The sequence below is a fragment of the Lipotes vexillifer genome, unplaced genomic scaffold (assembly GCF_000442215.2).
Source record: "Lipotes vexillifer unplaced genomic scaffold, Lipotes_vexillifer_v1.1 scaffold158, whole genome shotgun sequence".
Lineage (NCBI taxonomy): Eukaryota > Metazoa > Chordata > Mammalia > Artiodactyla > Lipotidae > Lipotes > Lipotes vexillifer.
The window spans coordinates 969,042-985,431 of record NW_006788189.1 but is presented as its reverse complement, the minus strand read 5'-3'; the positions used below and the strand labels follow the sequence as shown (position 1 = coordinate 985,431).

General features: G+C 41.3%; 1 protein-coding gene across 1 annotated transcript in view; it reads left to right on the top strand.

Moving 5' to 3' along the window:
- Positions 1-805: 805 nt before the first annotated feature.
- Positions 806-16,390, top strand: part of UGGT1 (UDP-glucose glycoprotein glucosyltransferase 1) — a 110,086-nt gene continuing 94,501 nt past the window's right edge. Inside the window, exons 1-4 of the mRNA XM_007461314.1 lie at positions 806-863; positions 5,830-5,965; positions 11,782-11,807; positions 12,074-12,204. Coding sequence (XP_007461376.1) covers positions 806-863; positions 5,830-5,965; positions 11,782-11,807; positions 12,074-12,204 — 351 coding nt within the window. The remainder of the gene's footprint in view (positions 864-5,829; positions 5,966-11,781; positions 11,808-12,073; positions 12,205-16,390) is intronic.

The window sequence follows — 16,390 nt, the reverse complement described above, 5'->3', positions numbered from 1 at the left end:
CTTACTGAGCTCACTGGGCAGGATGTGGGTCTCATGCCACCATTGTTCTCTTGTTTTGGGGCATGTCTTGTGCTTCTATTGCATGGTTTTGTTGCTAAGCAAGTCTGCTTGGTTTGTGGTTAAGTAAACCGGCTTTCTTGAGGGATCACTAACTTACAGGGGTTTCCCATACTTTTTTCTACTTACAATCCCCTAGTGGGATTAACTATTTAATCACCTACTTTGTCCCTTTACTCTGTCCCTATCACCTGGAACGGAAGCTATCAAAATTTACGGTTTAAGATGAAGTCTAAGGTGCTCCGAAACGGTGAGTCATTTTGTCCTATACTGTGCAACAGTGCTTTTAATGGAAGGGTTTAAGGAAGTAGACACTGAAGCTCCCCAAAACTGAAAAAAGTATGAAACCCCAACCGAGCTTCACCATGTGGTAAAGCTTCTGGGTCTCAGCTATCCCCCTTTAGGAGACGCCACAACCTCGAAGACCGAAGCCTCCCTAACCACACTGAACTGCCGAGAGCAAGGAGAGAGGCGGGGCCTCATCGGATGTAAGATGGCGGCCGAGTGACGCTCTGGGCGGCTCCGGCCGCGACTCGGTAGCCGGAAGTCCTCCGTCTCTAGCCAGTAGGAAGCGGAAGTAAAGGGCGGTCGGGGGCCGGGCTCTATCTTTGCAAGGCCGGCTTGCGAGCGGAGCCACGGGAAAGGCGCGTGTAGGCCGCTCACTGGCGCAGCTGCTGCCGCCCCGCCGCTGCGCCGCCCCGCCCCGGCGTTGTCGCAGGTGCAGTCGTGGACGAGGCGCGGCCCCGGCATGGACTGGAAAGGGTCTGCGGGCGGCGCGTGTGCTGCCGCTGCGCGGCCGGTGACAGGTACCCCTGGGCGGGGTGTGGGGAGTTCTCGCGGGGGGAGAGGGGGTCTGGGGAGCGAGGCCACCTTGTGTCCCGGTCACCTTGAGCTTCCGTTTCTTCCCTGACTCAGTTTCCCCTCCTGTATCCCAGCCCTCCCCTTCTTTGCGAGTCCCCCGAGTTGTCCCTCGGTGTCCTCTGGGCACATACCGTCTCTGCGAGGGTGGTCGCGGGCTCTGTTTAGCCGTTTCGAACCTTCATTGAAGAGCTTCGAGACCCGTGTGCCCAAGTGCAGATGGAGGTGGGGGAAGTGCCCTAACGTGAATTTCGTCCAAGCCTGACCCCAAGTAGGCTGAGAACCAGCAGTTTGCAGGACTCCGGTTGGAGAACGAATGGATCTTTTTATAGATTTCTCTTTTCCCTAAAATGAATTCGGGTGATGAATATTGGTTCCGTTTTCATTTAATACGAGGATCTGGTGGCTGAAAATTGGATGATCCGGTTTCACTTTTAGTGTGGGACCTGCCAGAAGAGAAAGATCTGCGTACATCGCCAATAAGTTATGGGTGGGAGCTCTTCGTGTTCCTTGGCCAGAATCTCTAGATCGTTTTGCATTTCTTGCCCGATTTGAGAACTAGCATATTTTGTTCATTCAAAGTCCTGGGGTCTTATGCCTTACTGTGTTACACTGTATTGGAAGCATTCATTCATCGTGTACTTCGCCAGCCAACTTTACTGTGTGATGTTTGAAGACATTTTAAATAGCTATATGACAACAACACAAAATTTGGGTTGATTGTAGCCTTTCCATTTGACTTGCTTTTGTTAAACTTAGCTGAAACTCATTTTTATTGAAGGAAATAAACGTTGCTTTGTACAGTAGTAGTAGGGCATCTTCACAGTGCATATTTAACTTGAGGAGAATAAATTGAACTATGGAGAAAATACCATTAGACTTTTTCTCGAGTTACTTGCGATCATTTTCGTATTACATGTATAGTATCTAATTTTAACCTGAAATTGCATGTATGTGGTTCACAGCAAATGGGTTTTGCTAACAGGTATAAGTGTATATTAAGTTTAAATTTTTCAGAAGTAAATTTATTTCTCAAGAAGAGTACTTCCTGTTATTTTTCCTTGCTGTTATCATATATGTTGAAACTCAGATGGCTACTTATTAACTTGCACCCTGCAAGTTTTTTTTGAGTTTGTAAGCTATTTTCTTCAGTTTAAAAATGGAAAAAGAAAAAGTTGATGATGATTTATAATTTTATGTCTCTTCGGTTTTCCAAAAGTGAAAAACATTTGCCATAATATAATTTTGATTAATATTTTTGATAAATGAGCAAGAGATAGTGTCTTTAAACTAAAGAAACCGGGCCACACACTAGATCTTACTAGATGAATCTTTTGGGCATAGAACCTATTAAAGACTTTTTAATTTATCCATCATGCTGGAAGCGTGATGCCTATAATCATGCAGTGCCTCGCTGCAGATTCTGACAGCTGTTATTTCACAGCTTTTAAGGGTTGCTTTTAAGGTCAGAGGGTCAGAGTGATAAGGGATCTCGTAGAATGAAGCCATCCTCAAACAAAAGGCCACTCAGTGACGTTCTTATTTCTACCTCTCTGGACAACCTTTTCCTCTGGTGTTGCCTGTGGTATCAAGCATGTGGGGTCTGGGGGTGGGAAAGCTCTTCTTTAATGTGTAGCTTTCCTCTCTTTCCCATCTCTACTGATGCTGTACTGTGCCCCAGAAACTCTCTGTCTCTTTAAAACAGGGCAGGGGGATCTCTGGGTGAGTTATGGTACGTAGAGTTTTCATTTTCACCCTTCTTAAGTCTTAGGCTTTTTGTAGCGCCTTTACTCTTGGTGCCACATCCCTTTCTTCCAGTGGCTTTCATTCATCCTTTAATGAACAAAGTCTGTGTTTATTTTATTTTGAGTGCCTCCTGTGTTCCAGGCATTATGCTAGGCATGTGACTGTGACCGATAAAACTCCCTGCGCTTGAGGAGCTCACATTCAGTCCCCAGAGCCAGCCCAAGTATGGATCTGTTCAGGCTGGTTGCTTGGTTTGGTTTGCTCCCAACTTCAGGCTCATACCCTTGGTTTCAAGTTGAAGCTGTACCTCTCTCAGCCACCTGGGTCCCAAGGACTCTGCCCCTAGAAAATCTCTGGACTTGCCTTGGGTCTTGTAATAAAGTCCTTTGTTCATTCTGGGTCTACACAGTATGAATTACCCCTTCTTAAAGCCAGAGGACCAGGGCAGAGAGCATGGTATTGTGGAACTTTTGAAAACAGGCAGATGTGGGTTCCAAACATTGCTATTTATTAGTCCGGCAAGTTACTTACCCTCTCTGAGCTGCCATTTTCCTATTTTTCAAGTAGGGATGATAGTGTTTCATGCATCATGCAGCGTATTTATGGACTACCTGCTGTTTGCCAGGCCCTGCGCTGTTCGCTCTGGTGGAGAAAGTGGATGAGGCTGCCCCCCTCAGGAGCTGTAGTCTCCTGGGGCCTTGTGTGGAAGGGCTGCATAACGAGTTTGCAGAGTGCTTGGCAGTGGCACTGTCCAGAGTGATTTGCCTGGAGTAATTGCTCTGTAAGTGCGGGTGTTTCCTGGGGCCTTCGGTCCCTCGCTGTCCCCTCCTCACTCTGTGCATGCCCTCGGCCTGGGAGTACTGTGCAGAGGCATCTAATTTCTCATCTGGAATCACCACTGTTGGGGGATTACACGTCTAGGTCCCTTCAGGAAAAATGGTGAACATAGCTGTTAGCATTAATACTGCTTGAACATAGTTCATATGCGCTGTCTCCGCTTTAGAAACTTAGTGACTTTGGGGGAGGATTTTGTTGATTTTTTTCCCTAGCCACAGAGGATATATTTCCAAAGCATATTTTTGAGGCCTTGTAATAACGATGAGTTATTATTCTGTAATTTAGAAGACAGTTTCTAGTTTCTCTTCCTTATATATTTTAACTGGAGCAGTTAGTTCTGGTGTAGTACTGGACACTTTACAAAGTGACTTTAACGTTGCCTTCTCAATTCGCTCGTGGCGCATGTTGTGGCAGGTACTGTTATTCCTATTTTAGAGAGTGGGAGACTAAGGGCGAGGGAGTTATCAGGTAAGGTGCCTGTGGTTAAACTGCCAGTGAGTAGTAACTCAGGAATTGATCACAGGTGCCTGACTCTAAAGGCTTTCTCTTCTTGCTACCCTGTGTTTGTTCTATTGTGAGGAGCAGGTTTCTGAGGCTAGAGGGTCGGAGAGAGTTGAGTGGGCTGAAACTGTATGTAAAAGTTTGGGTCCTTGCTTTCTCCTCTGCAGGATATGTCAGTAACTTTTGCTACATTCCGAGAGGGGCCTGCATGGTCTTGGACCTCTCTTCCCCCGCCCCCCGCCCCCAAGCCAGGAATCAGGGCCAGCAGGTTTCATCGTCAGAGGTCTAGTTTGGTTAGCCCTAGTCTTTATCGATGTTGATTTTTTTTAGTGTTTATTTATAAATGGGATGTTCGTATTAATTTTTTTTTTTGTTTCCAAAGAAGCTGGCAGTGCCTGAACTTCAAACTCTTTTAAAAGCAACTTTTCTATTTGGTAGAGTTCATTTCTCTTCGGACCATTGTTCTTTAGAGATATTGTGTGTCATATGAAGCAAGATGTTGGCACAAATGATAAAGCTTTTTGTAAAAGGAAGATACTGACTGGTTGCTCCAGTATATGGGCTGTCTCTCCCCAACAGTGTATATTATAACTGGCGTCAAGGAATTGGGGTGAGCTTTACCAGACCTTAACATTCAGAAGCACAAGTTTGGTTTAGTGTTTCCCACATATTCATGTCCCCTTTGGGTTCCCATTCAAATGGGTGGAACTTGGATGCTGACTTTTTATATCACAGTGGAAGTCTGATTAGGTTCTGTTAGGCAGACTTCCAGGGATGAGAAAACAGATCAAAGAAGTCTGCAGCCGGAGACCTTTTGTGAAATGATGTGGACACCAAGGATCTCGGCATGCTTGGTGAGGCTGCTGCTGGGAATTTAGGAGGCCTGCATTCTGTGGCCCTGCTGATTCACTAGTGACCCCAACTTTCTTATTTTATAGATGGGGATCTATTGAATTCTTACATTTCCTCATTCCAGAACCTATATTTGATTTTACATTCGTGACCCACCCTATTAGCTTCCTAAGGCTGCCATAACAAAGTACCACAAACTGGGTGGCTTAGAACAGCAGTTTATTGTCTCACAAAGTTTTGGAGGCTAGAAGTTCTAAATTAAGGTGTCACAGGACCATGTTCCTTCTGAAATCTGTAGAGGAGGATCTTTCTTTGCCTCTTCCAGCGTCTGGTAGCCATGGGTGTTCGTGGCTTGCAGTGTAATTCCAGTGTCTGCCCCCATCTTTACCGGACATTCTCCCTGTGTCTCTTCATGTAGTCTTCCCTCTGCATGCCTGTCTCTCTGCCCACATTCCCCCCCGCCCCCGCCCCACCCCTTTCTTTTAATAACACCAGTCATGGACCAGGGCCTACCCTGATGACCTCATTTTAACATGATTACCTCTGTAAAGACCATATTTCCAAACAAGTTCACATTCTGAGGTACTGGGGTGGGGTAGGACTTCACTCTATCTTTTTGGGGGAATACAGTTCAGCCTGTAACACCTTTCATTTGTGTTTTCACCTGTCTAAGCTTTATTTACTCTCCTGCTTCATAAAGTATGATTGTGTGCACCAGCTGACTTTTATATCTCTGTATGGTATAGGCACCCAGGAGATGAAGTGCAGCCTTTGTAGGAGAGATGTAATGAACGACACACCTTTAGTTGTGTGTCAGTCATCAGCAAACATCTGCTGAACTATCTAGATAGTAGGTGCTGTTATATTTTGAAAACATTTTTATTTCTGTGATAGTCATGTTATTTTTAATCTCTAATTATTAAGATTCAGGTTTAAATATTGCCTTGTAGCGAAACTTTTTTTTTTTTCCCTTTTTAGGGGTTTGCCATAAAATGGGCCTTCTGACTGTACTCACTGGACTATGGCTGTTTTCCTCAGTAAAGGCAGATTCAAAAGCCATTACAACCTCTCTTACAACAAAATGGTTTTCCACTCCGTTGTTGTTAGAAACCAGGTAAGAAGACATTTTTTTTCTTTCACGTGTTTGAATGAAAATGTAGGCTCCGCTAGTGAATATTCAGGAGCTTTTTAGGGAGTGAAATTCTCATCATATGCATTTAGTAAGAGCTTCTTTCATTGTGCACTGTGCTTGTGTGCTGTTCACAGGCTGTTAGAACACAGACTGTCTGTTAGCAGGCTAGGACTGAATTGATGATAGAGATCTTTAGGGATTTCTTTAGAAAAATATATTGAATTGGTTAAATTATTATGTTATCTTCCAGGAAGAGTTTAAATGTGGTAATAAGGGAAGAGAGAGTTGTACTTAAGAGAAATTTTCTATTTATTTGAAGAAGGTGTTAAGAGGTGTTTAATAAAAGGAAGAGAAGAGAGCTTGGCAAGGTGGGGGAAGAGGACATGCCCCTCCCAAGAACTTGGAAGGAGACCCCAAGATAAGAGAGTGCAGGGGGAAGCTGTGAGAAAGTGGCCACATTTTATCTGATTGTAGCATCTCCAAAATCAGGATGCATTTAATCAAATCAAGATGTTATCTTAAAATTGGTGGCATCTTTCACTCAGTGTTTCATAAAACAATGATATGTCTTAAAATTGACAGTGTCTTTGGGCAGCATTTCATCCTGCTATTCCTGAAACATACTGGACCCCAGTCTCCTACCCCATCTCTACCTTAGTGCTCCTCTGCTGGGACTGTACCATCTGGGGCTACAGGAAACTCTAGACAATGATTCATGCCTGTCTGCCTGATCCCCTACATAGCCATTTCTATCCTGCTTTGTTCCTAGGATCTTGGTGTAGAAAATGAGTTTCAAAAGCCTAGGCCTTGAAGGGATTTAGAGCATAGCAAATATGCAGTAAATCACATCAAGCTTCGCACTACTATCTCTCAAGCTAGAAGAGATTCCCTGGTCTGGGGGGTACAGAAGAAAATAAAAGTTGAAGGAAACTTGACAACAGCTCAAGTGAACCCTAAGAAGGAGTTAGTAGATGGATTGTAGAAACCACACATATGTTTTGAGGAAAAAAAGAAAACATACATCTCAGTTTCTCAATAAAGAAGATCTCCCAGGGACTTCCCTGGCAATCCAGTGGTTAAGACTCTGTGCCTTCGACGCAGGGGGTGCTGGTTTGATCCCTGGTCAGGGAACTAAGATCCCGCATGCCATGCGTGGCCAAAAAAAAATAAGATCTCCCAAACTTGGAAAAAAGAATTGACAGTGTCTTAAAATTGATAAAATGCAATATAGTCAATAATTTCTTGGGAGATTTTAACCCAAGTGTACGTTTTATTTAGTGTTTGTAATATAAATATAACCAGATACCTCTGTTTTAGTCAGTTTTTTGTTTATAGAGGGAAACTTATTTTTATTGTATCTCAAATAACATATAGCTAGGACCTGTAGAGAATCTTTCCAAAGCATACATTTAGGTAGGTGAGCCATGAGCATTTGGTAAATTTCAGAATTTGATATAGCTGGAAATTTGAACTGTTGTGTTATATCAGTTAACTTTGTGGTCTAATTTTATCTTCTGACATCTTCCCCTTGATCCCTAGGAAGATGTGAATGAAGAGTCTGTTGTGTTGATAGTGTATACGGATAGTTGTGCCTTCTAAGGCAAAGTCTCCTATGGTACAGGATTGAGGAGAGGCCAGTGGGAACATGGGACGCGTAGGAGTCCATCTTGACTTGCTGAGGAGCCTCCCCGACTTTCTGCTGAACAGACTTTCTCCCTTCACTTCTCTGTGCCTCCCTTTCCTCAGCAATAAAATGGCAAACCCCTTCCCCCCGCAAAACTCCCAACAACCCCTTCTCACCCCCAGAAACCCCCAAACTCCACTGCATGTATTTCATAGTGATGTTACAATAACTAATTTGATAAATAGGTCGAGCCCCTCAAATGTCCGCGCTTTGTTAGATCTTGGTGGTTGTAACAGTGAAGTGTCTGAAGGTCGTGTGAGGTCCTGGACTGCCTGAGCCAGGACTCTTGTAGCTGAACATTTTTTCTCCCTTTCTGCTAATCTTATTTTGGATGATGTATCTGGTGTCAACCTAAGTCATTGAGATTTACTATCACTTTCTAAATAATTTTGTGCAACTAACCATAACGGATGTTTTACGATATTCTGCTTAACGTTCTTCAATGGATTACATCCCATTACTCTCACTTACACTAACAAATTTCTTGGTGTTTGTATATTGTCTTAGAAGAGTCTTATGGCATATACTTATGGACTTTTGAGAAAGTATGCTAAAATTGTCAGCCTTGTTGATCAGTTTTTTTTCAGTTTCTTTGATCTCTGTGAAGTGAGTATTGTAAACTGTTTCCTTCATTGCAACTTACCCATAAAAAACATAGCGCCTTTTCATGATATCCTGGCCATTTGCCATTTTGGTTCATTATTTTTACTTCTCTTCTGTGGCTATTTGCAAACAGTTTGCCAAGGAAATGGGACGTGTAGGCAACTCAAAAACACTGCTGTGCTTTTTTGAAACTACTCTATATTCACCTCCAGAGCTAGCTGAGGCCACTCTCTTTCCCTCCTGGGTCCATGGCAGACACTGATGGTGGGTCACAGCACTGTCCATTGTGGGGGAGGGTAAAGGGACAGAATCTTTTTCCACACATCGAGGCATGTAGCTAATACAGACATTTTGTCTTCCTTGCTTCTGGCCCTTAGGGACTAAAACTATTCTTGTGTGTATTTTTATTTTTAAAAATTTTAATACATTTATTTATTTGACTTTTGGCTGTGTTGGGTCTTTGTTGCTGCGCATGGGCTTTCTCTAGTTGTGGTGAGCGGGGGCTACTCTTCATTGCGGTGCGCGGGCTTCTCATTGTGGTGTCTTCTCTTGTTGTGGAGCACGGGCTCTAGGCGCACGGGCTTCAGTAGTTGTGGCTCGTGGGCTCAGTAGTTGTGGCTGCTCAGTAGTTGTGGCTTGTGGGCTCTAGAGCGCAGGCTCAGTAGTTGTGGCACATGGGCTTAGTTGATCCGCGGCATGTGGGATCTTCCCGGACTAGGGATCGGACCCTTGTCCCCTGCATCGGCAGGTGGGTTCTTAACCACTGCACCACCAGGGAAGTCCCTTGTGTGTATTTTTAGGTTGGACCTGATGCTAATGAAGGGTTTGTAGCTTTCTGGTTGTCCATGAAGTGATATATATTTAACTGAAGTAGAGCTCTGAGTATGTTCTGAGCAGCTGTACTTACTAACAGAAATATTGTGTAAATAAGTTCTATTATTAAAGTTGAAACAATCATTTATTGAGTGCTTATACAATCATTTATTGAGATATTATAATGGCCTGAGAATGCAGCATGATAGATTTGAGTGATTGAGATTGGAATGTAAATTCCAGATTTTTGATTTACTAACTCTGTGCCCTTAAGAAAGTTAACAAGTTTATAAGTGGAGAGAATGGTATATATATATAATGTGCTCTCCCTCTACCTGTCACCCAGTTTTAGTGATTGTCAATTCAAGTCCAATAACCATCACCATCACCACCCTCCTACCTTCTCCCGCTAAATTATTTTAAAGCAAATCCCAGACATCGTATAATGTCATCTGTAAAACTATCAATATTTTACTCAGTGGAAGTTTTATCGATATTTTACTCAGGTATCAGAAGCTAGAAAACAATTTAAAACAAAAAGAAAACAAACTTAAGCATACTATAAACAAATGGCAGCGTTTCTTTTAATAGTATCTTTTATTGTTCCTGTCTTCCATGGATTACTTCAATGGATCTGGTAATTAATTTTCTTAAGGCTGTTGGACACTTAGACGTTGTAAGACTTATTTATGCAGTGGGGTGAAAAAGAATGTACGTTTAAGAAGTTTTCTTGAAATTATATGAAAAGTATATATTTATGTGCATATGGTCTCTGTAGGAATCTAAGCTAAGATTCACTTTGTATTCTTACAAAGAATACAAAGCATTTACTTGCATATCATAATCTATCTGTTTTACTACCTGTTTTCTTAGTCTATAAGCTATTATAAGGTTGGTATGATGTCTATGTCAGTTACTCAAAAGCCTAGAAAATGCCACACTCAAGGAGGCACTAAATAATTTAATACATTATGATGATGGGTATTTTCAGAAACCTAGTTTTAGAGAAGCTGTGCATTACCAGGAAACGTTTCTTATGTTGCCATATTTCTGTGTCTAGCTGTGGAGTAGAGTGAGAGTTGTACAGCCCAGTATTGACAAGTAATGGGAAAGTCTTCCTTTGGCTAGGTAAGCTGAGATCCAGATCTGTAGTTTGCTTTCAGACAGGGAAAGACCACCACTACATTGGTATGCCTTGGAGAAGATTACCGATTTACATAAATCATTCAATTTATTCATTCAATCATGTATTTTCTTTTAAGGGATTTTAGGCTCTTGAATGCAGGGAAATGTAGAATTATTTTATTTTAGGTCAGTACAGTAGTGTAAAGTCAAGGAAAAAGTTAAGATGGCATTAAATTCTAAGACCTGATTTTATTAAATCAGTGCTAACTTTAATATTGGGTGATTTTGAAAATTTGGATTTGTGGATGTAAAAAGATTACGACATACTGCCTTTCGTCTCCTAGAAATTTTTCTGGGGTTCATGTTTTCCTTGGGAGAAATGTAGGCAAAAACATATTTTTTTGTTCTTTGCAAGGTATTTCAGAAAATGAGTGAGCAGAACTAGTACTAGAATTATCAATTTCCTAATTCTGCTTCTACTACTGACAGCATTTTCACAAATGAGATTTCATAACCTTTCTTTATATTGGGACTTCCCTGTTACAACATTTCTATTATTCTAGGTTTCTTTAGGGATACCTATTAAACTGTTAAGTGAATAAACTACTAAGCTAATTATTAATAGCTAATAAGCTAGTAAGACTTGCTTATCATTAGAAAATTCCCTGTTACAACATTTCTATTATTCTAGGTTTCTTTAGGGATACCTATTAAACTGTTAAGTGAATAAACTACTAAGCTAATTATTAATAGCTAATAAGCTAGTAAGACTTGCTTATCATTAGAAAATATCCGCGGCATGTGGGATCCTCCTGGACCGGGGCATGAACCCGTGTCCCCTGCATCGGCAGGCGAACTCCCTACCACGGCGCCACCAGGGAAGCCCCATTTTGCTTTTTTAAATGTGAAATATTTTTCTTAAATTTCTCTTTGGAATAGATAATAGTGGTTTAAAAGTCAAAGCTATACAAAAGGCTATACACAGAAAAATCTTGTTCCTCCTGTTTCTCTTGGCTTTTCATAACCATTTAATTTGTTTAGTCTTCAGTGTTTTTTTTCTCTTTTACAATAAATACATAAGTATGTATTCCTATTTCTTATTCTTTCTAAGAGTAAGAAAAAATTGCGTACTACATACATTGTTTTGTACCTTGTGCTTTTCGTTTAATATATCCTGGGGATTTTTTCATACTGGTACATGAGTTTTTTTTCCCCTCAATGTGTTCCAGTTGTTTTAATGCTTCTCCCCAAACTACAGTTTTATTAGTATCCTTTAATATCTTGTACTTCCTCATCACGCTGCTCCGTCTTGTTGGGTTATTTGAATAGATAACATATGCAGACACTGTGGATACAAAGACAAGTCATAGTTTCGGGCTTTGGGGGCCCAAAGGCTCTTTGGGAGGGGCAGTTAGTAAATAGGTAAATGAGTAAATGATGTGCTAAGTGAAAGAGGTAAGCAAAGAAATATTATGGGAGCAAAGAAGAGATGAACTTGGTCCAGTGAGGCATGGGGTAGGGATAGGCGGTGCCTCCCTGGAGTAGGTGCTCTCACAGCTGAATTCTTTCTGAGGAAGAAAGTAGGAGTTAGTCATCCAGGTAAGTGGGAGAATTGCAGTCCAGGAAGAGGGAATAGTCTGAACAAAGGGAAGAGAAGTCCAATTGCATGGTGTACTCCAAGGAATTCTAAGCATTTGACAGCAGTTCAGGACAGTATAGTGGTAACATTTTGCAATCAGTATGCTTTTGTAACACATAGCTTTATACTTGTATGTGTATACTTGTATATGTAACACATATACTTTATACTTATTTGGAAACCTCTAGTCATATAGAATTATTTTGGTTAATGTTCTTCCTGACAGGTACTGATTATTCCTATTATCATGCAGTATTGGAAGTTGCATTTCAGTTTCTGTCACGACTACAGCAGAATCTGTTGAAATTTTGTCTGTCTCTTCACTCCTACTCAGCGACAATTCAAGCCTTCCAGCAGGTGAGTTCAGTGCTTACACATGACAGTATTCTTTAGTGGTCGCATATCTTGATCGGCTGTATTGCAGTTGTCCTGGCATTGTATTACAGAACTATACCTTTTCTACCTGAAATTGTCTAGGATTTACAATTTGTTTATAAATAATAAGCAAAATTGATGATGTTAAATCTTCAAATAACATATAAAAAATATAATTTGCACTTATTTTCATTTAAGGAAAAATAAAATATCTGCACAAAAATCTGCCTACCAGACTTTATACAGCACAGCTGAAGAGAGAGGCGATATAGTTTTTGCTAAACCAGTTAACCCTGAGTGTGATCATAGCCTGTAGATCTAAAAGCAGTTCACGGGAAATACAGCAGATAGGAAATGTGAAACAATATCACAGGAATACAGTCAGGAAAAGCTAGGATGAGGAAAGCTTTGTAGTAAAATAATCTGATTTTGTCAACAAGTAAGACTCCCTACCACGGCGCCACCAGGGAAGCCCCATTTTGCTTTTTTAAATGTGAAATATTTTTCTTAAATTTCTCTTTGGAATAGATAATAGTGGTTTAAAAGTCAAAGCTATACAAAAGGCTATACACAGAAAAATCTTGTTCCTCCTGTTTCTCTTGGCTTTTCATAACCATTTAATTTGTTTAGTCTTCAGTGTTTTTTTTCTCTTTTACAATAAATACATAAGTATGTATTCCTATTTCTTATTCTTTCTAAGAGTAAGAAAAAATTGCGTACTACATACATTGTTTTGTACCTTGTGCTTTTCGTTTAATATATCCTGGGGATTTTTTCATACTGGTACATGAGTTTTTTTTCCCCTCAATGTGTTCCAGTTGTTTTAATGCTTCTCCCCAAACTACAGTTTTATTAGTATCCTTTAATATCTTGTACTTCCTCATCACGCTGCTCCGTCTTGTTGGGTTATTTGAATAGATAACATATGCAGACACTGTGGATACAAAGACAAGTCATAGTTTCGGGCTTTGGGGGCCCAAAGGCTCTTTGGGAGGGGCAGTTAGTAAATAGGTAAATGAGTAAATGATGTGCTAAGTGAAAGAGGTAAGCAAAGAAATATTATGGGAGCAAAGAAGAGATGAACTTGGTCCAGTGAGGCATGGGGTAGGGATAGGCGGTGCCTCCCTGGAGTAGGTGCTCTCACAGCTGAATTCTTTCTGAGGAAGAAAGTAGGAGTTAGTCATCCAGGTAAGTGGGAGAATTGCAGTCCAGGAAGAGGGAATAGTCTGAACAAAGGGAAGAGAAGTCCAATTGCATGGTGTACTCCAAGGAATTCTAAGCATTTGACAGCAGTTCAGGACAGTATAGTGGTAACATTTTGCAATCAGTATGCTTTTGTAACACATAGCTTTATACTTGTATGTGTATACTTGTATATGTAACACATATACTTTATACTTATTTGGAAACCTCTAGTCATATAGAATTATTTTGGTTAATGTTCTTCCTGACAGGTACTGATTATTCCTATTATCATGCAGTATTGGAAGTTGCATTTCAGTTTCTGTCACGACTACAGCAGAATCTGTTGAAATTTTGTCTGTCTCTTCACTCCTACTCAGCGACAATTCAAGCCTTCCAGCAGGTGAGTTCAGTGCTTACACATGACAGTATTCTTTAGTGGTCGCATATCTTGATCGGCTGTATTGCAGTTGTCCTGGCATTGTATTACAGAACTATACCTTTTCTACCTGAAATTGTCTAGGATTTACAATTTGTTTATAAATAATAAGCAAAATTGATGATGTTAAATCTTCAAATAACATATAAAAAATATAATTTGCACTTATTTTCATTTAAGGAAAAATAAAATATCTGCACAAAAATCTGCCTACCAGACTTTATACAGCACAGCTGAAGAGAGAGGCGATATAGTTTTTGCTAAACCAGTTAACCCTGAGTGTGATCATAGCCTGTAGATCTAAAAGCAGTTCACGGGAAATACAGCAGATAGGAAATGTGAAACAATATCACAGGAATACAGTCAGGAAAAGCTAGGATGAGGAAAGCTTTGTAGTAAAATAATCTGATTTTGTCAACAAGTAAGTTAAAAGGAAAAGAAAAGAGGGAAGGAGGACCTTCAAGAGAGACTTTAAAAAGGTGTCAACTGGGGCTTCCCTGGTAGCGCAGTGGTTGAGAATCTGCCTGCCAATGCAGGGGACATGGGGTCGAGCTCTGGTCTGGGAAGATCCCACATGCTGCAGAGCAACTGGGCCTGTGAGCCACAACTACTGAGCCTGTGCGTCTGGAGCCTGTGCTCCGCAACAAGAGAGGCTGCGACGGTGAGAGGCCCACGCACTACTTTAAAGAGTGGCCCCCGCTCGCCGCAACTAGAGAAAGCCCTCGCACAGAAACGAAGACCCAACACAGCCAGAAATAAATAAATAAATAAATAAATTAAAAAAGGTGTCAACTTAATGCAATGTGTGGATCTTGTTGGATTTTTAAAAAAAATTTATTTATTTTTATTTTTGGCTGTGTTGGGTCTTTGTTGCTGTGCACGAGCTCTTCCCCAGTTGTGGTGAGCAGGGGCTACTCTTCGTTGCGGTGCGCAGGCCTCTCGTTGCGTGGCTTCTCTTGCTGCAGAGTACGGGCTCTAGGTGCGTGGGCCTCAGCAGCTGTGGCACTTGGGCTCAGCAGTTGTGGTTCGCAGGCTGTAGAGCACAGGCTCAGCAGTTGTGGTGTGCGGGCCCAGTTGCTCCGCGGCATGTGGGATCCTCCTGGACCAGGGCTCGAACCCGTGTCCCCTGCATTGGCAGGCGGATTCTTAACCACTGCGCCACCAGGGAAGCCCCTTGTTGGATTTTGAGTTGAACAGACTCATAAAAAATAGCAAGAGAATCAAAGGTGTGTATACTGATTGTATGTTTGGTATAAAAGAAATGTTAATTTTAAAACCTCTTTTTTTATTCTGAAATAAAACCAGCATAGAAAATGACTCACAAGAAATACATAGTATAAAGAATTATAACGAAGTGAACACTCTTGTAATTTTCACCCCCGGTCAGGAAATTGAATTTAGCCAGGCACAGTGGAAGCCCTTGATGTGCTGTGTCCCCATCACAGCTGACTTTTGCCCTTCAAAAGGAATCACTTTCTTCTGTTGGAATCATTTGCTGTTTTGTTTTTTTAAAAAAATACATTTCATTGCCCAAGAGTTCATCTCCAAACAATAGAGTTTAGTCTTGCCCAGTTTTAAAAAAATTATTAATTTTTTTGGGGGGTGGGTGGTCTCTTAATTTATAGGTTCTCCCTCTATCCCTTTCTTTTCTGTTGAATAACTTATACTGTTTGCCCTATACATTTTTTTTTTTTCCTTTGGCCCCTGCAAGGCCCTTGCTGGATCTTAGTTCCCCGACCAGGGACTGAACCCAGGGCCCCGGCAGTGAAAGTGCTGAGTCCTAACCACTGGACCACCAGGGAATTCCCAATAGATTGCTGTCATTGCAGAAATTTCTCTTGTACAGCACTCGTCTGTAAGAATAAGGGTGTTACTCTGTTCTTCCCCTCTCCCCTTTTCTTACAATAGCTTTGTATGGGATTTGACACTGAGACTTTTTCTGCTCAAGTTGATGTGAAATTAGTTTTCCTTAACTTTTGGAGGTCGGCATGGTTCCCTATTCTGTTGATTTTATGTTGTGTTAAAATAGGGTGGCTTTAAAAAAAAGGTAGCTTGCTTTTTGAAATTTCCTGACTCTGTTCCCCTCTTTCACTTTTATATTTGGACTTTTTCTTTTATTGGCTTTTATCTCTGTCCTACTTGAGTTTTATTCTACCCTCAACAGTTTCTCCTTAGAGGTGGGGCCCTTTCCTAGAAGGGAGTCCTAGCCTGTGAGTTATGAGTTCACAGTGGTCAGACTGCCTTGTGCTTACCTGTACTAGGTGAAACAAAACCTGTCGGCCCACCATACTTTCCAGTGAAAACCTTTTGGCTGTTTTGGGGTTTTCTTGTTTTCAGGATCATCAGAATCTCTGCAGTTTGCCTCTACTTCTATGGCCTCTGATAACTGCAGGTCATTTTTGTGTTTTGTATCATGGGGATTTCCTTCCACCTAGTTTTGTCATAAATGTGGTTCACTGGTTTTTGTTTTCATTTTTGCTTTATTTTTATGGGAGAACTTGGGAAGATTGAAAAACTATGCTGCCGGTGGCCTTCAACAGAATTGTA